Below are 24859 nucleotides of genomic sequence, written 5' to 3'. Positions count from 1 at the left end.
CTAGTTTTATCACAGACATGCGCAGTGTAGGACCAGATCGAGCATGAGGTTTTCTTCGGCTATGTTTTTGTTGTCACAAACCAAGGTTCAGTGTTATGTTGGTTCATTAAACGAGTTTAAATTAAGCAGCGATGACTTATCCTTGAATTTTGACCTGTTCGCAGGAACAACAACAGTATCTAAAATGATCAAAAAATGTCATTTTAGGTCATTTTGGATACTGTTGTAGCTCATTAATTTTAAGGTCATTCCTTGTTTTAGTACATGTAACTCCTCTTATACATGAGTATTTACTCTACTCTGCAGCATCTCAACCTAGAGCTGTACATCGGTGCAACTACATGTAGAATAATAATATTATCTTATTCGAGGTTTTTCCCCCTCAGGTACCTAACCTACCAAATCCTGAGTTTATCGAAGATTTAGTGTTACTGCCAAGATCAAAAGCCAAGCAGGTTTGTTTCAGCAACCTACAGTAAGTAAAATGATTTGAAGTCTTAAGCCAGGTTAATATATACGGTTGTGCAGTAGACCAGATTGGAATCACAAATCCAGCAGGTCTCTTTTTGTATAACATGCACCTGATAAAAGAATTTATGAGCTAGTTAAAATTAATTAACTACTAGTAACTTGATTTCCTCAGGAAGCATGTTTAGCAGCCAAACAATCTGGTTGTGAAGCAGCAGCATTTGTCATCTCGAGATGCCCAGGAAGTTTCCCTCTCAGAGAACCAAATCCGGTGAGTTTGTCATTCCAACCTTTTTTCGTGTCCAGGGCATTATCCTTAATTTTTAGAGCATCATAGTAAAAATATTATAAAATACATTGTACCATACAGAACAAAAAAACTTTCATGATTAAAACGTTGTTTTCAGAACTGTCCTCATATGAATTCCTCAAAACAATGTAACAGTAATACTCCTACATGTAACTTATTTTGTGGTCTCCCTTTTCTAATAAAAAATATTTTTTAGCTTAATTGTAAATAATTCAAGGTAATGTACTCTTGGTAATGTGTTTGTTACAAGTCAAACCAATCATTGTCATTGTAGACCAAAAAAAGATCACCTGTATTAAAAAAGAAAGAATAATTAGAATATATTCGTTTTGCTGTTCTGTATCCAGTTCAGACAATAGTTAGAATTAACTTTTACAGAAATGATAGTGATGGGATTCCTATATTTGAAACCAAACAACTCAGCTAAGTATGATTTCAGTAAGTGGGTGTTAAGAGCATGGAGAGAGATCCCTGAAGAAGTTGTGACAAAATCTTTTTGATCCTGTGGGATTATGAACAATTTAGACAAAACCCAGGTTGATGATGTTTCTGATAATAATACAAGAAGTACCAATGATAATGCTAAGAAACATCACGAGGATGCTTCATGCTTGCTGTTCATTGATGTAGGTAATGATTGCTATATTTTTCAGTTGTCTATAAAAAAGCAACAATTGCTTAAATTTTGTTTTACCTTTACTGTGCAGTCCCAAGTTTCAGTATTAACACTTCCAAAATCAAAGAGCTCACAGATCTCCAAGTGTCTTCAGGTCTGACTTCTCATGATACCTAAGGTGCAGAGGGTCTGAGATGTTGAGTATTAGGTCAGGGTTTTGACAAACCCGTTTGCAATCCAATGTTGTTTTCAAAAGTTAAATGCAAAACAGTTTGCACTGTCATCTTACACTGTAGGTGTGACTTGTGCCTCTCAGTACATGTAGTTGGCAATGACACTAATGACACTACCTGCCAATAATTATTGCACTGGAAAACTTGCGAGTTTCGTTGTGAGGGAAATATCAGTAAGAGAAATGGCTACTGCAGATATAATCTAATTCATTGATATAATCTGTCATTGTCTCCACACCTGTTAGCCATTATGTGGCATGACAAGAAATGTTGTACAGTACCACCTGAAAGTACTGACCCCTTGAGATGACGCAATACCTCGTCTTTGCCACGGGTAGTGGTCGCATGCCACCAAGGTATGCCAATTTTTTTCCTCTCGGTTAAAGAACAGTGATCTGTTGCACTTGTCAAATAAGCAGAAGAATGTCAAATTTTAGACAGATGACTTAACTCACCGGCAAATGGTTTAATAAAGCATCAACTAGTTTAATAGCCAGGCAAGTGATTCAGTGCAAGGTCAAATGGACAAGTCAAGACTGGATTGATTTAGTCAACAGGGGGTCTGACGTAAATATCAGTCGTCAGCCCGATAAAACTTGGCACAAACCTGACAGGCTTTTTTTTCTCCGGGTGAAATTGTTTTCTTCCTTCTTTTTGGATGAAGTATTCTTTTTGTTTTTCGAGAGCAGCGCTAAATGTTTACAACTAAGGGCTAAATGTAACTGATTAATGATGTCCACAGCATGAAGATAAACAAGATAAAGTCCTATGTCTCAGTTCAGAGTTGTCTTCTCTATAGCTTTACTCTGTTTTTTGTGCATGAAATGGAAACTGTGTTGAAGTGGGATTTCGTAAAGAATGTGGTCTCCTTCGCAGTCGTCTTTCGGGATGTCACACAATGAGCTTTGCGTGACATCCTGACCATTGACTACGTGACTGACTGAAAAGAAGGGTCCTTAAGGTAACTCCCTTGAAAATGACTTACTATCCAGATTTTTTTCAAACTTATTGTAGTTCTCAAAACAGGGATTATTAGGGAACATTCAGGGAAAGTTTCAAGAAAATCATTTGACAACTTTGTTTTCTGAGGAATCACCTCACCACTGTGATTAGTGGAGAAATGAAGTCTCTTAATTATCTGAATGCTCATCGTTTCCATATGAATTATAAAGAATGCAAAACCAGCAAGTGAAACAAACTTGGGAAATTTTTAAGTTTCGCTTAAAGACAATATACATGTAATTCTTAACTTGAGATAGTCTGATGCTTGAACCATCTTTGCTGACGTGCTCTTGTTGTGCTTTCACTTGCAACTCTTTTGGCAGCCGGGACAAACGTTGACAAAATTGACTCATCGAACCTTTGAATGAACAGTCCACTAGAAGTCTTCGAAATAATCACTGCAATCAAAGTATGTCGCAAAGAAGATTTGAAATGTGGTCGGAATCTGGCTACAGAAAACAGGAAAGGGCAACCAAAGTCTATGACTAGAGGCTATGATCCTCTTTGTAATTCACAATTTTCAGTAGAAACTTGTTCAGTTTCTGTAGGATTTCAACTTTATAATCTAGCTGATCGAAACAAAAAAGTCAACAGATACCCTTTCCAACTCCACTGCAGAATTTTAATTACCGAGGGTTTACCTCGGTTGACTTTCCTGCGGCAACTTAAGAGCCTAGCCGTAAATTACCCTCGGCAGAAAATCAGCCTACCAGGGGAATACTGAGGGAAAGATGCGACAGGGTGACGCAGGAATGATGCGGTAAAGGGGTCAATAATTTCAGGCAGTACTGTACATGAACAACTTTGTCCCTTGAACTAATTGAGGAAGGCGAATGACAAATAGAGGAATGCTGTCTTCTCTTTGGAGGAATACAAATTTTTAGTGTTAGTTTCTCTGTTTTCTTGTTTCACTTGCTGAGATCAGTTTAAAAATATACATTTAAACTGCAGAAATAAACCAAAATCAGGAGAGAACCTCTAAGTCATACATCTGTGACTGTGGCGCAATAATTCTCATGACAGTAGGGCATGCATAATTTCTCATTTAATAATACAGTACTTATTAAATGTATGTCATCTGAAGTCTTAACATTGCTTTGTCATGGGGTAGGTTTCAAGCTTTTTTTGTCTCTAAGGTGTGGATCTCAGGACTTGCTAAAGCTGCTGATTCTAAAAGTGAAAAAGATTTAAAATGTGAGTTTACTGTACCTGGGCAGCAGCCATAATTAGTTTTTGCTGTCGCATTCAATATGTTTGATGCAATAAAATTATTATAACCTCAAGTTAAGATGGCTATTTACAGTGTTAATGTATTAATTTATTTGCGACCTGGGAATATTGTGGTGAAGGAAAAAACTACAGTACAGTACCTCAGTACAAAGGTTTCTTTTCTCGATGGCTGGTTCATTGTTATCTGAGCTAAAGAAAATACTTTTTAAATTAATCACTAATTTTCAATTTAATCACTGAAGAATTTAGTGGTGGTGAGCTCTCGTTTAATTGTTAAAAAAAGGTAGAGGTTGTTATTTTATGAGGGTAACCTGTGACAATTAGCCACTGATAAGCTTGTGGCTTTTGGTGTGCATCTCTTACCCTCTTCCTCCCATCCATGCTCAGTTTTACGGATATTCAAAGCTACAGCTACACTGATCTGAGGAAGTTCGAAACAGACATCAATCAAATGAGACAGGGATCAAACTGGCAACTAAGCTCCGGCTGTCTCTAAATTATTTCAATGTTTTTCCTCAGATTTTATCCAGGCAAATGATGCTAAGAATGCTATCCTGGCCTTTGAAAGACTAAAGGAACAAGGTGAGTTTACAACTAAAATTTAAAAGTTAAACGAAACATACCTGTAAGTTGAATTTTGATGTACATTTGACCGATTCATAGTCAGGAACAGAGCAATCACGTGAGATTTTGAAGCCCTGTGGTCATGAGCAAACAAGGAAAATGCTTTACGTTCAATTGGTTTAAGGTGTTTCTCTGATCTAGACAGCTTCTGGAGACTTGTCAGGTAGAAAGTGAACTGCTGATCTGACATGTCCAAATGGTTAGTGTCTAAAGAATGAATTGTTTGTGTTCTATGTCTGGTTAACAGTGCCAGCAACATGACCACTTTAAGTGTAAGCTTCTTTAGAGAAATGTTCTCAATAGAAGGGTAGGAACGGAGATTGTCACACACTTGATTGACATCCCAAATGACTGAATAACGTGGTAATGAGGGCCTCTGTTTAAAACACCGTTGAGAAACCGCTTCTCAAGGGGTGTGCCTCGAAAGTTACAGAGCCGTTAACAACAAGTATAGCTGAGATGGCTGATCTTGCTGTGTCAACTGCACTATAGTCGATACCTGAACTGACCGGGTCTGCGAGAAAGTTAATGCCTTGAACTACAGAATCTGAAAGTGGACTAATCCCTTTGGAGTGGCAGTAGTTTTCCCACTTGATAGGTGTGATATTGCTCTCTCCAAGCATGCAGGATGATGTCTGAAGCTGCTTGTGAAAGGCCGCTTGCATGCAACAGTCTCCTCACAAGTGGCACACGAGAAGGTCCAGTTTTTTGTGTAGGTGATGAACTTCCTGTGGATGACTGGGTAGAACTAGTAGTTTAGGATTGTGCTGCAGGAGAACTGGACAACTGATCAACATTCTCATGGTCATTGAATACCACACTTGAGATGCCCATCTTCCAGCTTCTGAAGAACCCTTAGGATCACACTGAAAGGAGGAAAGTAATAGCCATTAAGTGAATTCCAGGGGGAAGAAAATGCATCAACTGAGTTTGCCCCAGGGTCTCCTCTATAGGAAATGTATCTTGGAAATTGTTTGACTGTTTAGTCTAGATGCAAACATGTTTACATCTGGGGAGACTCCCTACTTGTCAAGAGCCTTATGCAAAAGAGTAGGGTTAAGCATCCACTCAGTATTAGTTTAAATCACTCTTGACTCCCTATCAGCTGCACCATTATATGTTTGCCTGCAACATGTTCTGCAGATAACCAGATGTTTTTTTTTTCCTATACACCATTTCCAAATATCTAAGGCTGCATGATGACATTGCACTGAGCAGCTAGTGCCCATATTATTGATTGTTGGCATTGCTGTTGTGTTGTCAATGTTCAATCTGACATGCGTGTTACATGTGCCAACTAAAAATGCTTGCTTCCAAGCATGGCACTCACCTCATCTCCAGAATCGCCTGACGAGTCATCGGAAACTTTTAGCTTTCTTGTTTGAGGGTCCCGGTTGAGGATTTGAGACATTCTTTGACTCTGCCGTGGCTGTTTGAGGCATTTTCCTCTTTAGTGAGGCATCGGTGATGTGACTGTTTGGCCTTCCTGCCAAAAGGGTAATTTTCTTTTCTAAGCCTTAAATGGCTTTCCACATCACATTAGAAGCTAGAAATTCAACACCGGTGGTGTCAAGATTTTGTATTTCTTTGCCTTCTTCTGCTAGCACTGCGCTTTCATCATCTTCTCTGCTATAGGAGGATTTGTGGTCCTTTTCATTCACTTGAAGATCTGCCATGATCAAAATCTTACCGCACAGTGATATACATGTAGCTTGCTCATGCAGTTTTACGTGATTCCTTTGTGACATAGACTATGATGAGGTAGAATTCAGCACATTGTACGTATTATTACTCTTTTGTCTGATCGTCAATGCATAGTGGTTGAGAATGTGTTGCACACTTAGCTTACCCTAGCATCAACAATCAAAGGCTCCCATGAGCAACCACAATATACGGTAGACAATTGTGACTATTATTTGTTAGTACGAATTTAAAAAACCAAAACTTTGCTTGCAAATACCAGTAAGATTTTCTAACCATTGAAGACTTAGAGTGCTTTTGTTTTGATATTTTGGTTTTAGTAAAAAATGAAGACTAAATTTATGGCAGGTTCCATCTATTTTTGTAAACTTCAGAATTTGTGGTTAATAAAATTACCAAGTATTTTGTATTAATTTTTAAAAATAAGGAATAAACGAAAAGGCAAATGCATTTTAAAAACATATGTTCAACTTACTGTCACTCCGTGAGTGCTCTATAAAAGTACATTACCAGATGGGTAGACACGTGGGGGTGTCTTGCAAGTAGATACCTTCTGCACCCAAGGCAATCGGTCACCACAAGCATAGGAATTACTCATTGTAGTCTGTTATTGGATGAGTTACTTGTCTGTCAGAAGTGTTTAGGCCATTTAGTAAGCACTGTAAGAATCAAAGGTTGAGGTTGTCATGGGATTGTTTTTAAAAACAATGGTAACAAATAAATGTACACTCACAAATTCCAATAATTGGAATCCATTGGAATAGGTATGAAATTCCAGTGGATTTGGGCATGGAAATCAGCTTCATAGTATCAAACCATATCTGATTGTCATCCTGGTTGCAATGTCTTCCTAAATGTACCTTAGCTATGGTTGTCTTGAAGTTAACAGTGTCTTTTTCAATTTTTGTGTCTTGCATTTGTAAGGAATTGAAGTATCACTGGACAGTCAAAATGACCTCCTTGATTTGGCAGCGCAACACCTAGGAAATATTCCAGCAAAACAGGTGTTGGCTTTTGGAGAGGTGAGGGACAATGGTGATGTTGTTTTTGTTAAACAGGGTCAATATGTGCCTTTCCAAGTGTTTTGCAGTGCTGGTAAAATACACATAGCATCCTCCCCTTTGTGATTCAGGCCATAAGGGTTGAAGATCTGCAATCTGTATATGATGCTTATGGTGTTTCTGACTTTTGAAACCAGTTACGGCTGTCAACATAATATTATTCATTTGTTCCTTTGACATTCGAAGGTGTGCAAATTTAGATCAGTCAAAATACTACATGTTTGTATATGTAATTCTATTTTTAACCTATTTTATTGATAAGTAAAGTATGCTTTTTCCTTCTAAAAAAATTCTCAAAAATATTACTTCTTAAATTATATCTCTGTGAAAGTACAATGTACGTCCGGAATTATTTTGCGGTTGAACATTCCGCTAGACTAGCTAGTTTACATTCTTGTGCACCTTTATTACCTCAGAGATATAAGAACCATCTCTTGGTCCGTACTGTACATGTAAGTCACAGATCCTTGTTTTTTCCCCTTAATAATTTGTCCTTCATGCATGAATTCGGTTAGTAAGAGTTATTTTCTTTTTAGTACTTTTGCATTTTAACTTTAAGTTTGTAAAGGTGACACTTTTAAATAGTGCATACTTGCATGTTGTCTTGCGTGCTTGTAGGTAACTCTGGGAAGTATAGAATCTGAAGGGAAAAAGATGGAAAGCTTAGAGGAGGACTTACTAAGTGATTCAGAGTTAGATGAAGATCGTGATCTTGGTATTTCAGGACAAGAGGTGTGTAATTTGCTGTACTGTGAATTATGAGCTCACCTGAAAGTCAAATAATATTCTGACTATCGATAAACTTAAGTTGCTGGGAGTGTTGATTGACAATAAGCACACTTTTTCTTCACATATTAAATTGGTTCTTAGTAAAATTCATGCAAAGATAGTTACTCTGCAGTTAAACTACATAAGTCGTACATTCTACCTCATTTTCACTATTGTAGTTCTCTTCTACCAATTGGAATTAATCAAACTTTATCTGATAAGTTAGAAAATACCAATTATTACGTACTTAGAACTCTCTTCAATCTACCTAAGTCTATTAGTTACGAGCAGATCTTGTTGTAGTATAATTTAGATTCCATTAAGCATAGGTGCCTGGTCCAAGCTCTGACACTAATTGTGTACAAAGGCTATCCCAATTATATGAGTAATATGTTTAGAATCAAAAACTGTGCTTACAATCTTTGCGGCAATGGTAGCAGCCAGCCCCCAATACTAGTTTTAATTAAACACAGATCTTTTTCGTATATTGCGTGCCGCCTCTGGAACAATATACCTTTGCATGCTAGGGAGGCCCCAAACCTTAAGGATTTTGTGGCCAAACTAAAGAAACTTAAGTTGAGCCAGGACGAGTGTCGTTGTAATTCCGGCACTAATTAGATGCTATTTTAAATTTATAGTATAAAATAATAGGTATTTTTAGTATAGATTCTTAGTTTAGTATTTTCTTAATATATATAATAATACTATTGTAGATACACGTGCATTTTTGTAACGAGTCTTTTTTTAGGCTCATCAATGTCACGTGTTTAAATAAAGTTTTTCAGTTTTAGTTTTTTTAGCACTAAAATGTAACTTCACCGGGAAAATATTCGAAAACTTAAATATCTCTCATACAGTGTACATGTACAGTGTATTTCAATTTTCATTGGAAACTCCAGAAAAAAAGCTTAAAAGGCAAACTAAGGAACGGCGCAGTGGTGAGACCACTCCCCTCCCACCGATGTGGCCAAGGTTTGATTGCCAGTCTTAGCGTCATGTGGATTGAGTTTGTTGGTTTTCTACTCTGCATCAAGAAGTTTTTCTGCGAGTATTCCGGTTTTTCCCTGTCCTCAAAAACCAACATTTGATTTGATTTGCGTTAATTTGTTGATTACAGTTTACAGTTTCCACTGTTGTAACTGTTTTTTCTGACAATAAACCCACAGACTGATTCAAGCACACTGATAAACACAACTGTTTTAATCGGCCGCAACTCTCGCTTTACAGGTCCCTACCGAGCGCGAGTTGGAGACGCCTGACTAATCTTACAATGAACGCTTACAACGAGCACTTGCAACGAGTTTAAAAACAAGAAAGTTATAATTTGCGCAACTAGAATCTCGATGCACTTCCCTATTTGATCAAATACTCCAACAGTGCTATGTTCAATGTTCAGCTTTCTGTTGCTTCTTCGCATGCAAGGCAACAGATATTATTAGCTGCTATAATGGATGGCGAAACTCCCTTGCACTTGGATTTAGTTTTGACATTCCTCCCCCTTCCTTTTGTTCTTCTCGTTGTTGATCACAGGAGAGCTCCATTGGGTAAAGGCTGCTCGCTCAAGGTAAGATTTCCCAGCCCTCACCCGGAACGCTCTAACAACCCCATCTCTTCCTTTAATGAACTTGGTCACAATTCCAATGCTCCATTTCCCCCCGTTTTGTTCTGGACCCTGGATGAGCACTACATCCCCAGTTAAACAGCCATCTCCTTGGTTTTGTGTTTTAGGTTGTGCCTCTCCTTCAAATACTTAAGATACTCCCCAGACCAACGATTCCACGGAATTTCTTACAACGATGCAGGTATCTTGGTCTCTTCCACATATCTGGATCTTCCTTGTCCAGGTCTTCGTCTGAAATAAGCTTGGGTTGACCGAACATCCTGGCACTAGGGGTCAAAACCAGCAATTGCACGTCATCCTCCACATAACACAGTGGTCGATTATTAAGTGTCACTTCCACGTCAAGCAACACTTCTTCGAGCTCCTTCCAAAACAGGCTAGCTCATTTGATGCCCTTGTATAAAGCCCGGTTAATGAGGCCCACAAGTCCCTCAAATTGTGCTCCCCACCCAGAGCGCATGCCCTGGTGGGCAAGGTGGCCCTGAAGGTGTTCCGACTTCATCACCATACACAACCACTTTGCTGCAGCTGTAAAACTCCTTCCATTATCGGAGTAAATTTTCCTGGGTCGGCTGTTTGGCTCGGTAGCAACTCAAACTGCATGCGACAATAAGATATAAGCCTTCCCTTCCTTGTTAGGCTTCTTCTTCCTTCTTATATGCAATTGGGCCCGCAAAATCCACACCCAGCAATTCAAATGGGAGAGATCCCACTGTTCTGTCAGTTCGCAAAATAGGCGTGGGTGGGTTCGCAGATGTGGCACCCAGTACTCTTGGCCAATTAATGTCATGGTGAGACCCACTCCCCTTTGAAGGCTCAGAACGTGTGCATCGTGAATCAGGTTGTCGGGAGGTAGATAGATAGGGCACCCATACAGACTCTCCTCCTGGAACTGATCCGTGTTTAGCTTGCTGTGCTGTACTCTCCGCTCCCAGCCCCAGTAGTTAATGTTCCTGACAGTCGGCTTGCTTTGCTGTACCTGCAGTTGCAGTTGTGAATAAACCTCACTACCCATGGCGTGATACTAATGGTTTGCCAGAATCCATGTTTCTGTAGGATTTGTTCCAGGCTGTCCTCTTGTTCCACAACCACCATATTATTTATCCATCCATATACCGACCTCACTGCACAACCCTCAAACATATTTCTCACGTTATCAACAAGATTGGCAGCCACATGGCCTGGCAAAAGTTCCAGCCTTGAGATCGTTAGTCGTTTCTTTGCTAAACGAGCTTTTGCTGCAACCAGACCCTGGTCAGTTCCCAACTCTTGATAAGCTACTGCATACACAGCTGCCGTTGTTCCCGTTCCGCTAGTATCATCAAATCAATAGCCTGGACTGGTTCTTTGGCTATAGCTAGACTGCGGGGAAATCTGACTTCATCGGGCAGGCTTTTCTTGAACTTTGGCCAGTGTTTCTCCAATTTCTATGGTGACTCTGCATCCCACAGGAGGTTTTGTTCTTTGTTCACATGTCTCTCTATAGATCATATTTCCCACCAATGTTGTGGGGCTGGATACTCCTAAAGGATCAAATACTAATGCTAAACTCTTCAACACTTCTCTCTTACTGGTTTCTGTAGAATCCCTGGTAAAGGTCACAGCTAGGGTATCTTCCTCCTTGTTCCAAGGAATTTCCAACAGCTTAGTCTCATTGGGTTTTACGCCCAACTGTTACTTGGCATATGTTTGGCCTTCATCTCTCAGTTCAGCTTCAGCCTCCAGATCGGGCACATGCGAGTGCCATTTACGCAACTCGAACCCTGCTTCCCCAAACACTGTGACTGAGACCTCCTTTAAATTACACCCCTGATCAACAGTATCCGTTCCACTAATGATGTCATCAATGTTCAGACTCTTCATAATCTCGTCAACCTCCCCAGGATATTTAGCCTTCAAGTTCTCTAGGTGTAGCTTTAGAGTTCCTCCGTGACGAAACAGTGGCTGTATTAGGCAAAACAACGCCGAGTGAATCTTATAGCCTCAGCTTGTGAGGGGTCCTTATCCTTTGTCCAATGAAACCGTAGCGCATCACAGTCTGCTTCCTGTTTGAGGTTAGCACAAAACGCAACTGGTTTAAAATGGTTCCAGACTAGAACACTCCAGAGTAGGTTTTGAAGTGGAGGCTCCAGACAATCATTTAATGACGGATTTGTTGGACTTGCTTTAGCTGATGCGTCAAACACTATTCGCATCTTTGTGCACTACATACCATACATACTTAATTGACCGCTCCCCATAGGGGCTTTTCAGGGCCATTGAAACACAACGAAACGACGGAACAGATTAATGACAACTGTTAAGAATCCCAACCGGCCAAAGGAAAACCAGTTGGCTATTTACAAGTGCAGCTGGGAAGTTGAACCAGGGACAACCAGGATCAGATTCAACGAGTGGTCAGAGCGGGTCTTGAACCCGGGATCTCCGGATCTCAAGACAAGCGCCCTAACCACTGGGCCACACTGCCTCCTGCCTCCTGCCTCTCTTTCTCCCTGTGGCTCATCATTCACTCTTTTCACAATCCCTTGTTCAAGCTGGTCTTGGATTATCCAGTTGTTCTCATCCAGGTGGCCAGGTTGTTTCTCCAGTTTCTTCACAAGGTTTTTAGTCGGCAAAGACTTCCATTACGATTGTTAGGCAAGAGTGTGTGTCCAGCTTTCCACAAAAGGCCAGTTTCATATCAACCCTCTGGATGTCTTACAAGCTGCTTTTGTAATTCACTGTATACTGCCTGCTGATCACCTGCTGGTTTCTTCTAAACCCAACACATCAAGGCTACACAATTACTCATAGTCTGTCGAAGAACTTCTTGTGAGGCACACGCTACTCAAGTTGGTCTTTGCACCTGGGGGCATAATGGTCCAACCAAATTATGTAAGCTCTGCTATTGGTTCGCCTGGCTTGCCAACTCTCGGCACTGAGCTTGTCTTCAGCTTTGCATATTCACTAGCACCCAGGATCACATGAACTGGCAGCTCTTGCTTTGTATCTTGATCACCCATCATTACACCTTTTAGATATTTGTGCTGTAAGATCATTTCTGTGTATTGCAGGTCGGGAACTGTCAGCAGCACACCTTTGTCAACTTTACTCAGGGTAGTGGGCAGGCTGAAATTTCCCTTAATGTTAAAGATTTGCACCTTATAGATTTCTACTTTCTGGCTTTCTGTCATCATCATCATCATCATCTCGATTCTCTTGTACTGCTTGTGATCAAGTTTCCTGTTCAGTCACTAAATCAGTGTAGTCGTTGCTTATGAGCTGCCCGCACCAGTGTCCAATAGTGCTCAACACCTAATTCCCTCTACTTTCACAACTACTACTGGATACACCACTAAGCCCTCCCCTGTTGCCAACATTAACCGGCTAGTGTTCTTATCACAAATTGAAGTGTGGTGTTTGCCATTACACTCCTGGCAATTGGTCTTGGACAGACATTCGGCCGCTTGATGTTTTTTTCCGGTACAGTTGTAGCATAACTTGTTGGTACTCAAATACCTTCTTGTATCTACTACCCCTTTGATCCTTTCACAATCAACTGATCTGTGTTCCACTGATTTATAGTAAACACAAGGCTTCGGTTTCCACTCCTCTTGTTTAGCTTGAAACCCCTTATCACCACCTTTGTCATTCCTCCCAGAGTTGCCACCCCTGTGGCTATCCAGGGGCACTGGGTTTCTCTCACCATTTTCTCAAAGCCTCTACTAACTGTGGAAACTCCCACCTTTGCCAATCTTCATCAATCCTCACAAGGTCAGCTCTGATGCCTGGTAATTTGTCTCTAATTTCTTTCTCCTTCCCCATGCTCTCGAGTGTCTGAATGTTTGTTACCAGCTTCTCATAAAATTCACAGATTCTTGCTGGGTTTGTTCCTTATATGACTGACAGTCTCATTATGTTCTTCATCAACTCTATGTGCATTAGCTACTTCACTTGGCCTCCCATATTTGGTCTTTAGTATGTTTTTTGCTCTTTCATAACCCTCGCTGGTAAATGGTAACCCATCTACGGTTGCTCTGGCCCTTGATACAAGCAGTTCTTTCAAACATGAGAATTTGGTAAGTGTGTTAATGTCTGATTTATTTATTTCCGCTTCAAACTGTTCCCAAAACCTTTGCCAGTCTAGATGGGTTCCCTGAATTTTGGTAATCACAAGTTTCGGTAATTTAGCTTTCAATTTTCCCGCAGCATCGCTATCCTTCTCGTCAGCTTTTGCCTCTAACTTCTTCTTAATCTCCCATCTCGACCTTTCTTCCTCCTCTTGAATTTCTCTTGTTTCTCGTTCCCTCAAACTTCGCTCCAACTCTTCTAGCCCTTTGACTGCCGTTTCGTACTCTTCCAAGCTCTTTTTAATCCTTTTACTCTACGCTCGAATGTTGTCCTCCTCGTCGTCCTTTTCAAGTTTCAATTCCTGTACTCTCGCCTTTATGTCGTGACATTCCTCCACTTTGCTCTCGAGAAGCTTGCGATGTCTCTGAATTGGTTATAATGATTTAGTACCAGCGATTTTGTCTGAACCTTCGTGCGTCAGTTTCAACACCTTCAGTTCGTTTCTTCCTCTTCCGCAGATGTTGACATGATTACGTCCTGGCAGAGTCGCCACTTTGTCGGAACTGTTTTTTCTGATAACAAACTCACGGATTGATTCAAGCACACTGATAAACTGTTTTAATCGGCCACAACTCTCGCTTTACAGGTCAATTCACTTGCCATGTTCTCTTTCAAACTCTTTTGAAACGATTCCCGGTCCCTACCGAGCGCGGGCTGGTGACGCCTGACTAATCTTACAACGAACGCTTACCACGAGTGCTTTCAACGAGCGCTTACAACGAATTTAAAAACAAGAAAGTTACAACTTGAACGACTGGAATCTCGACATCCACAATTAGCGCTCCAGCACTAGAAGACTAGACATTTAAATAAAGTTCCTTTCCTTTCCTTTCCTAATTCTGGATGAGTGTGTGGGGTACTGGTTGTAAAATCTTGGTAAAGTATTCTCAACAAATCTTCGTATTTCCATTGGCGATGAGCTGAGTGACTTTCAACGAGACTCTGGAGATGTTTATGGTATGTGTACTATAGGACTAAAATAAGGGGCTCTTATTAGCAGTAGTGGATGGGATGGAGTGGGAGCTAACAAGTCCTTTATACTGAATTACATCTAAATAATTCATGCATTATTTTACTTGCAGCGTAGCAATGGAACAATCACTGAGGACGGTGACAAAAATCCAGGGACCAGTGAATGGAGGTGAATGAATAGAATGGTGTATTCTTTTAAATTAGATTTCAAGCATTTTGATGGGATAAATGAAAAAACCCAACGTTCATTCGCCTTTTTGCGTCATTAACCTCAAAAATTTGTGACCTCGCACGGGAAAACGTACTCTAACATTTTTCCGTTTGGCGGCCACAGGCGTTAATCACTGTTAGTCATCCGTCATCCTTTTATGCCTCACAAAACCTTTAGTATCATTGATACTAAGAAGAACTCTAAAGGTATTTTAAGTCAGTGGCGATTACGCAGACGTCGATCATTCACAACTTACGATCAAGATCATTGTGAATGATCAACTTGTCGATCATTCACAATTCGCAACGTTCTTTTTCCAGAAACATCAAAGGGAAAACTTGGTTTCATCTGTGATCATCTTGAAAGAATGTCGGTGTTCTAATAAACCTAATAAAACCAAAATAATTACTTAGCACAATTGTTAATTCGAGGAAAACGTACGAGTTGCGATTCAACCTCATTTCCAGGTTCTCTCTTCTGTGTTTCCTCAACAACAAAGGAGGCAGGAAAGAGAGACCCTGGGAATGAGGTTCGTTGTGATTGTGTACCAACAACTCAATACCCCTTTAGGGAAGACGAGAAAAATGAAACCACAGAAATGAAGTAAGTTTGTGAGAATTATCATTGGTGTTCTCATGACAGGGTAAACTTTTTGCCATCACAAAATCAACTCAGGGTGGAATTGCACCACTTTCATATGAAATATGACATCAGAATGATTAAGCCTTTTCTTAGAACAGATGAATGCTGTGTTGGCAGTTGATATCTCTGCTGATTTTCTTAGGAGAATTTTATTGAATTTTACATAGTTTTATTCCTGTACTGACGACTTTAGACATAAAGTACGCGTTATGTACATGGGTACATGTATTTTTAATGTAGGACCTAACCTTGGTTTACTCCTGTTTTTGGTTAGAAATGACAGCTATGCAATGGAAATGTTTGACAGTATGGAAACAAAAAATGGCAAAACGTATGAGGTCATGGTTCTTGGGTTTCTAAAGGTAACTATAAAAAAATATTTTAATATTCAAATTTTATATTTTTAATATGCTAGTATTTTTAAGAGTTCCTTCAATTTCTAGGACAAGCTGAATTTTCTTGTTTAAAGGAATTTTTCACAAAGGTTACAAAAAGAACTCATTAAATTATTTTTACGTGCTTTCTGGTTTAAATTTGTAATATTGAGGAGTTAATAAGAACTGTGCATGTGGTCATGAACAATTAACGATATCGACACAGAGAGTAATCAAGGCTTTCTGCGACTTTTATGTAAGTTACACTGTAAGCATTTGTTGAACCCAGGTTTTATATCAATAAGTTGGAATGTGCTGTGTTATCTCCTGGCTGCTCGTGTGTTGTCGATAAAAATGTCAGCTTAAAGTGTTTATTTGCAATGTACATGTAACTTTCAGTACCGGTCTTACAAGGATGCATATAACCTCTTCATGGAAATGCGTCAGCTTGGATTCCAAGGTTTGTGCTCAAGTTGATTATTTGCCATGATTTTTGCAAAGTTATTTGAAAAGTATCTTAATCTTTAGGAGCAGTCGTGGCTCAGATGGTTGGTGCGCGGCTTTCGAAGCGAGAGGTCCCTGGTTCGATCCTCGGTAACTTCAACGTCTGTTTCGACTTTCCTCTGATCCGTGTAGCTATAGCTTTAAATCCCCTTAAAACGGAGCACTGACAGAGGGAGGGGGTAAAGGGCGTACCGTCGGCTTCCATTGATACCAGCCTCGTAGCTGAAGGAACTACCGACGTTAAATAAAGTGACTCTACCTTTTACACAGTGAATCAAACGTAGGGTTTGTGAACGTCAGGGGAATCGTATCAGATACAATTAATCTTTTATTTGAAATTTAGTAGTGTGACATTTGTACGGTTATTTCCCACCCCCGGTCGCTCAAACAAAGAAACCCAGATCTTGCATTTGTGTCTTTTGCAATTTTTTGTAAGTTCTTTTTCCTTTACTTGTATTTATTTCGTTATTTGACAGCGTCGTTGTTCACGTACAACTTGCTGTTGAGGGCAATATCAAAATCCCGTCAATTTGATTTCAAATGGGACAGAGCAAAGGTTTGTTGAAGAAAGTTTCTTTTTTCGTGAAAGAAAGTGAACATTGTTTATCCACCGTTCTTTAGGCACTAAACATTTGGTTTAGATGCAATTAATGCGTAAATAACACTTAGTTAATTTGACAGATTAGCTCCATATGTTCCTATTAAAAGTGGCTTCGTTAGGTCAGCTTTTTCAAGTAACCAGTATGAACTGGTTGTTTACTTCCATTGGCCTCTTATTTTCAACAAGCAGTTGTCGTAGAACCTACAATTGTAGTTTAATAACTTAAATGGACTTGCTCAGTGGTAGAGCATCCGAAATAGTTAATGGGAATAAATTTACAATTTCCATTCACTATTTATATATAAACAATAGCCTTCATTTGGCGTGAAAATATGCTCGGATATTTGTCCGCGGCCATTATCTGTTCCGAAAAGCGTGAAAACTGTGAGCTTCGAGGAACAGATAATGTCCAAGGACAAATATCAAAAACGTTAACAGCGTATGAAGTGGATTTTTTGGTGTTTTCTGGTACCGCTCTATCGACCAGCAGGTTTATCTCTTCTTCTGTTACGAAAGCAAACCGTTCTGCCATCCTAACATTAGTTTTAAAAATTGGGGAATATAGCTCGGAATATTCGCCCTCGTGACGCGTTTAGACCCATCGCGCGCGAGCGAAAATATTTGATGGATTATAATTACCGGTACTCTCTAACGAAGAGAAAACCATCAGGCCCTGGTTCCAGGAAAGCCGATTAAACTCTCCTCGGATTAGAGATTAAACGGCGTTTAAATTTCTTATTCCCGGGGTAACTAATCGAGGGATAAGAAGGCGTTCCTGAAAACCGATTTATTCCGCGATTAACTATCCCACGATTAAAGGTAGGAATAAACCAGTCAAACCAGTTATTTTCAACGACGCGGTTAAGCGTGGCAAAATACTCAACTGTGTGAGGAAAAGGAAAAATATGTCGGAAAGAGTGGAAAGTGGAGGTAAAGGAAAAGTTGCATATGAATCGAGAGCAAGAAAAAGAAAGCCGAACTTTTCCATGAACGAAATTTCTGTAATTACGGAAAATGTTAAAAATCACCTTGCAGTTATCCAGGCCAAATTAACGAAAAACATAACCAATCAAAAAAAGAACGAAGTGTGGCAAAAAATAACTGATGCTGTGAATGGGGTGGGGACGGCAGGGCGAACGGTAGCTGAAGTGAAGGACAAGTGGAAAATTTGCACAGCACCGCAAAGAAAGAATTTGCAACTGTTGGAAGAGAAACAAAGAAAACTTGAAGTGGGCCAGCGCCAATGCCCCCAAGTGCGTCCAGTGAGAAAATTATTGAAGTTTTCGAGGATACCCACTTTCAGCGGCTTAAATGGGTTCGAAGCAGGTACGTAAACAATCCTATTGTTACGAAAGTTGTCATGTGATCGCTCTCTGCTTGCTTGTGTTGTTTGTGTTCGCGTTGTCTGCATATCTTGAGGGAAAGATAAATGTGGATTCGTTGGAGGAAAAGATACGTGTCTGATTTTAAGCTATGAAGCTACCTTACTCTCAGAGGCTGAGCGTTCACTGCGAAGATTTTGGGCCCTATGTCGAGACAACAAAATGATTGCTCGTTAGTTTTTGTAATATAAAATACGGGCATAAACGAAGTACTTGGGGTATCAAACAAACCGATCAATGGTTTTTTGAAGTTCAGTGTTATTGACAAAGACATCTACTCTACGAGATTTTTAGTCATATATAGCTCATGTACCAGCGGCCGCAAATCGTACAAAAGAAAACAACATTGAATTGATTGAGCAATTAATACTGAAAATAATGCGCTATAATAATCTCTGTTGGATTAGATATGTTTTGAGATTTCTCAATGATTCTTCTAGGGTCAGAATCAGTTACTCCCAGCGATCAGCTACGATTTCGATCATGAGGTTGAAGATAAAGAGGTTGCTGTAGTGAAGGAAAGGAAGAGGAAAGTGAATTGTTGTCAAGATGACGTACTGAGAATGCAGAACGAATGTCTTTTGTTGAAGAGAAAAAATCTCTTAAGAAAAAAAAAGCTAGAACTTCAAGCTTCAAGTGCATCTTTTTGCAGCATCAGGTTCATGAGTGATATGTTGATTTTCTTTGTGTAAAGTGAAGGTAGCACAAAGCATTTGATGATGATGTGAAAAGTCAATAAACCTATGTGATTAAAGTAAGGACAATCTGGTAAGGAGTTTGACTAAGTAAAAGCTTAGCCTGTCTGTGTGTTTCTTTACTATCAGTGAACCATGCACGTCCAATGGAAATTTATGTCATATTTGGGTGACACTTTTTGCAGATTTCAGCTCGCTTCTTCAGACAAAACATGGTCTTGCTGCTACAGCTCATCACACAACCAGGAATGGTCATTTATTATGTACACACATTTCTCATATGAACATATGAACATTTCTCACGTGAACATGAGAGGCTGTATTTATTATACATATATAATGCACTAAGTGAACAATAGCCCAAAAGGTAAGATACAAGTATCAAATTCAAATGTAGAGAAAAATGTACTACATTTGACATCTTAATGGTCTAATCAGTGGCTCACAGCTGCTTACCTAAAGAAAAACTAACTTTAAATCATTTTCAAGACACTTGAACAAGACAGAGCAGTTCAACATCAGACACCAGTGATCGGTGGCACTAAGAGTTTGTTTCACCTGCAGAACTCCCATCGCAAGAAGCGGAAATTTCTATTTAGCTAAATAGTGTTGCAATAAATACTTATGCACTCGGCTCTTAAAAGATTGTACCGGTATTCCAGTGTCTTGGATGAAGCTGACGACGTCAATGTTGTTCGGGAGGCTGTTCCAAATTTTACTACACAACCATGACCCATACACCTTATTCCAAAAATGGCTGCCATTTTAGTATTATTTTGTTTCCTTGCAAATTGGCCCTTATGGCCTCGCTTTCAAACGTAAAATTCAAAAGAATATTTACCCTTGAACGAGGCCATAAGGGCCAATTTGCAAGGAAACAAAAGAATGCGAAAATGGCAGCCATTTTGGAATAAGGTGTATAGACACGTCAAACGCGGAAGGATTCCCCTCAGTTGATGAGTAAAATCTGTTGGTGTGAGACAGTAAAATATGTTAAGTCTCACTCCCAGGTGTCAATGGGTTAAATAGCTTATAGGAGTATAGTGAAACAATATCTGTGAGCAGCTATTGTGTGGAGTGTTGTGCTACAATTTTCATAATCCAACAAGATAAACTCACTTTAAGTGCTAGTTTTTAACCTCTCTTTGAGATTGTACAGACAATACTTCCTTATTTTATTTTCACAATCCTCTCAATAAAATGGTCTTTCAGTATAATATTGCTGTGAACTGAGCAAAGGAGAGTGCCAAACAAGTCTATTTACAGTGGCATTAAGAAAACATGTCAGAGGCAATGCATAAGTTATGTTAAGGAAACCTACATTATTCACAAAGTCATAGTATCATAGTTACCTTTCTTACATGCAAGATTTGGCAAATGTGGGGTTTGTGAAATAGCCTATAAGTTGAAATAAGTCATCTCATTTGTAACTTTGGCTGCAAGTATAAGTACATTAGAAAATGCTATCACAAATATAGTCCCTTACAGCTTTTCCATCTTCAGGGCCACAATATTGTGTAAGCTCTGGTCGATCTTCTGTGTCAAGGCCGTGCATTGGCTCATTCCTGAGGATGGCTATGTTGTGTGCTCCTATCAAAGTGCATTCTTTCTCTGGTGTCGTTCTAATTTCAGAATGGAGAAGATGGAATCTCCGCTTCCACGACCCAAATGCGTGTTCGATAGCCACACGGGTCTTTGTGTGGGCTTTATTGAAGGCTTCCTGTTGGGCACTGGATGGGTTTAGGTATGGTGTCGTGAGGAAGGGACCACATGGGTAGCCACTGTCTTCGTAGAGCAAACAATCCTCTAGTGTTCGAGGCTGGAGTCTGTGAAAATGAAACTGTCGTGTGTACTTCCTGGCTATTTGGCACCAATGTTGGTAAAGATGCCTGCATTTATGATTTGTACGTGCTGAGCACATTAAACACTTAACATATTCCCGCTTTTTGATTAATGCTGCAGAAACGTCTCGAATTGTCCGAGTGGTGGACTTTAACAGTCCTACGGTATCGCAAAGTACTTCGAGAAAGCCTCCAGAGGCGAAGAAACGCAGCGCCACAAGAACTTGAACCGTTGGCGATAAAGCATGGTTCCGCGAAGTTTGTCGTTCAAGATCTTCGCGCAGACGTTCCGCCAAAAATATAAAAAATCCCGACCAAAACGAAAGCGGCTTCAGAAAAGTTTGTTAAGTCGATATCATGCATCTTGACGCGGAACCGCCAAAATATCAAACAATAAGTCCGCCATTTTGTTGTTTCGAAAAAGTGGGTGCAGAGATGGCGTAGTGGCCCAGGTTCGATTCCGAGACTCGGCGTCATATGTGGGTTGAGTTTGTTGGTTCTCTACTCTGCACCGAGAGGTTTTCTCCGGGTAATCCGGTTTCCCTTCTCCTCAAAAAGCAACATTTGACTTGATTTACGTTGATTGTTACTTTCAGTTTACAGTGTCCCCAATTAGTGCTCTAGCGCTAGAACGACTAGACACTTAAATAAAGTTCCTTTCCTTTCCTTTCCGTTTACTCCGAAGGTTAGTGGGTTAATCCACCTCGCTAGGTGTGTTAAATTTAACCCTTACTTTATCCCTTGGATAGCACTAATCGTGCTTTCAGGAACAGGAACTAATCTAAGGATAAATTTTATTCCGGGGTTTGAGGGATTTTATCCACGATTAGCGCTAATCGACTTTCCAGGAACCGGGGCCAGAATTTTGTGATATACTGAAGAACCTGCTGGACAGATTTTCCGCGTTTATTGTCATATGGGAAGTTTGCTTGTGTCGATGACGGCTTAAATGGTTTTTAAACGCTCAAGGCCTTAACTGATTAGAGTGTAATGTGAAGTGCTACGTTTCTAACCCATATAAACCGTGTGAGCGTTAGCCCTACTAATGGAAATGGGCAAGGACGCAAGGACAGAAAAAAACTCTGACCAGGGTGGGAACTGAACCCACGACCTTCGGGTTAGATCACTGCTGCTCTACCGACTGAGCTACAAGGTCAGACTTATTTCCATTGAAAGTGTCCTGAAACTAAAAAAACGAGATAATTTCTTTGTCAATTTAACGAGAACCAACAGAGCTGTTAACCAATCAGAATTCAGGGCAAAAGACGGGAAATGCGCTTCGATGTGTCGCGATACGTCTTGGTTTTGATTCTCATTGGCTGAAATCAGGCAATCAGAATCACGTATTAAATAGGCCATTTCCGAATTCATGTCTGCCTCCTCTTCAAAGCGAGTCTAAGTGCGAAGTTTTTGTTATGAAAATTAGTTTTCATTCAGATGTAAAGTAGAACTAATTACCATTACAAAAACGTGGCACTTAGACTCGCTTTGAAGAGGAGGCAGACATGAACTCGGATGATGGCCTATAACATTTGTGTCTGTTTAGGAGCTGAAAAGGTTTTTCGTCATAGTTAATTAAAAGTTCTTTCTCTCATTTCTGTTGTAGGAGCTGATCCAAAGCATGGGTGAAGAGCCTGTTGTCCTTCCTGATTTGAGTGAGTGTGTGGAGCTATTTCATGATCAAAGAAATCAGTGGCTCGTTGAATCAATAATTTTGTTTTGTAACACTGTTTTCAGTGATAAGAAAACCCATCATTCACCAAATGAAATGGGGCTGATACTGTACTTAGATTTTTTGGATTAAAATGCGGAAAACGCATTAATTGATTTTCTGACGTTTGACGTGTTGCAAAGGCATTGGCTTGATTTCCATGTTCTGAGGGTGGTTCTCAGAGGCTTACTTTACTGAAATCAAACCTATTTTATTATGTTGTAGAAACTTACAATACTCTTATGAAGGTAGCAGTTGTTAGCCCTGAAACTGATAACATGTCGAAAACTGACTTAGCGCTTGGGATTCTTCGCGATATGATGGCCGCTGGCTTAGGTAAGGTATTTGGGACGTCTCTATTGATCTATGCAAATGTGTTCCAAAAACACATGATGAAACGTTTTCATTTATAGTGTATCAAGCTCTTAGCTCTCATTGGATGTTAGGCGACATTTTAAGACGCTTTAGGTTTTTAAGCGAGCAAGTCCTTCTGATTGTAAAATAATGCTTTGACACTTGACTGGTTCAGTCAACGAAACCACTTCAGTTTTCAGTAAACCAGTTCAGAACTTGCAGTTCGTGCAACGAAACCAGCCAGCCTTGCTTGCGTGTTTGTACACGACCACCAAAAATCATCCAACAGCAGCCCAACGAAGGTGGTTCCCTAGCACCACATATGGTTCTTGGTATACAAATTTTATCCTTTTTATCTGAGGTTCCATTGCTTTTTCAACGCGTCTTTGGACTTAACTTGTGGAGGTTGCTCAAACATGTGCCATTAGCTTCTGCAAATGTTGGATTTTGTTTTGGTTGCTTTCAATGGCCTTGGGAACCGTTTACTGGAACTGAATGAGGACCACATATTGGCTTTTGACAAAAAAAAAATATTTTGCTTGTCTTCAACTTAATTGCATTTTTTTTTTAATTGTGACAAAAAATATTATTTTTTGGTATTATAACCGACTGACTAAGAGACTGAAAGACTGGCAGATTGATTGATTGATTGATTGATTGATTGATTCATTGATTGATTGATGGATTTTTGATCTTTAATTTGATTTTAGAACCCACATTGGAATCTTATAATCAGTTAATACGGGCAGAGTATGTTAAACACTGGGAAAAGAAAAAACAAATACGAGAAAGTAATGGTGAGTTTTCATCAGACCCTTCGAAAGTATCCAGTGCTAAATCACTCGCATGTTATATTCTCACTGGCAATAAGGACAGTAGTATGATGCTACCTTTAAAGGTCCATGAATGGCTTGCAATTCCGTAGCCAAGTAGGTCCTTAGTCAGAAGAAACAGGCATCACTTCAATCTCTTTCTACGTTTGCCTTTTTCAGATTACCGAATGAAAGCAAAGGAGGCTGTGAGTCCAATGATTCTTAATAAAGTCATCACACACCTGGAATCGTTACCCAAGCTCCCTCCACTCAGAGACCCTGATGATGGTAAGCGTTGTGACTCTAAGTTAGCATTCACGTCACTTAATTAAAGGGGCTGTGTCAGACAAATTCAGCGACTGGACACTGGCAACCAAATAAAGCGGAACGTTATATATAGATTAAACCAGGCCTAAAAGCGGAGCTCCTGTCTCTAACCCCAGAAAGCAAATACACTCTTTTTTTCATAAAAACGTCTATTTTTGGAGCTGAGGCTGAACGTTCTTATGTAATTTGGCGTTTTGAGGCTGAAAACGTTCGTAAAGACGTGACTAGGAAACCTATCAAAGTGCTTGCTTTGATGGTGTTGAAGTTTAATATTTTGTAACGATTATAATTAAGAAGTGCTCATTGACTGATATATGTGTCATGTAATAAGAAAACCATCGTTATGTTATACTAAATATGCCCTCAAGTATTTGGGTTAATTTACATTTCTTTAGCTTTATCTCATACATTTATTTAAAATACAAACACCAAAATAAAAACGTTCTCAGTCGACTCATGATCAGTCTCAGCCTGAGGACTGTTCTTAATACATTCTTATAATTTTGGGTTAATCTCAGCAGCTGAGCTCCGCTGAAAAAAAACTGCTTAAAACATTGAAGGAAGTTTTGAATAAAATAGCTAATAAAAAGGAGGAAGGGATGGGCAAAACGGATGAAGATTAAAATGGGTTTCAATTGCGGTTTTTGAAAACTGTTCAGCCTAACAGTTTATCTCCGTTGTTTGTAACT

At 39.7% G+C, this 24859-nt stretch overlaps 1 protein-coding gene across 2 annotated transcripts in view; it reads left to right on the top strand.

The window, feature by feature from the left end:
* Nucleotides 1–24859, top strand: part of LOC138007167 (small ribosomal subunit protein mS39-like) — a 51662-nt gene that overhangs the window by 7324 nt on the left and 19479 nt on the right. For both annotated transcript variants that reach the window (XM_068853924.1, XM_068853923.1), the window contains exons 5-18: nucleotides 387–455; nucleotides 644–739; nucleotides 3766–3823; nucleotides 4379–4441; nucleotides 7109–7206; nucleotides 7864–7977; nucleotides 14827–14885; nucleotides 15844–15931; nucleotides 16343–16403; nucleotides 16924–17003; nucleotides 22573–22621; nucleotides 22903–23013; nucleotides 23742–23828; nucleotides 24024–24131. In XM_068853924.1, coding sequence (XP_068710025.1) covers nucleotides 387–455; nucleotides 644–739; nucleotides 3766–3823; nucleotides 4379–4441; nucleotides 7109–7206; nucleotides 7864–7977; nucleotides 14827–14885; nucleotides 15844–15931; nucleotides 16343–16403; nucleotides 16924–17003; nucleotides 22573–22621; nucleotides 22903–23013; nucleotides 23742–23828; nucleotides 24024–24131 — 1141 coding nt within the window. The remainder of the gene's footprint in view (nucleotides 1–386; nucleotides 456–643; nucleotides 740–3765; nucleotides 3824–4378; nucleotides 4442–7108; nucleotides 7207–7863; nucleotides 7978–14826; nucleotides 14886–15843; nucleotides 15932–16342; nucleotides 16404–16923; nucleotides 17004–22572; nucleotides 22622–22902; nucleotides 23014–23741; nucleotides 23829–24023; nucleotides 24132–24859) is intronic.

Source organism: Montipora foliosa, chromosome 6 (assembly GCF_036669935.1).
Source record: "Montipora foliosa isolate CH-2021 chromosome 6, ASM3666993v2, whole genome shotgun sequence".
Classification (NCBI taxonomy): Eukaryota; Metazoa; Cnidaria; class Anthozoa; order Scleractinia; family Acroporidae; genus Montipora; species Montipora foliosa.
This window is presented reverse-complemented; position numbering and strand designations above follow the sequence as displayed.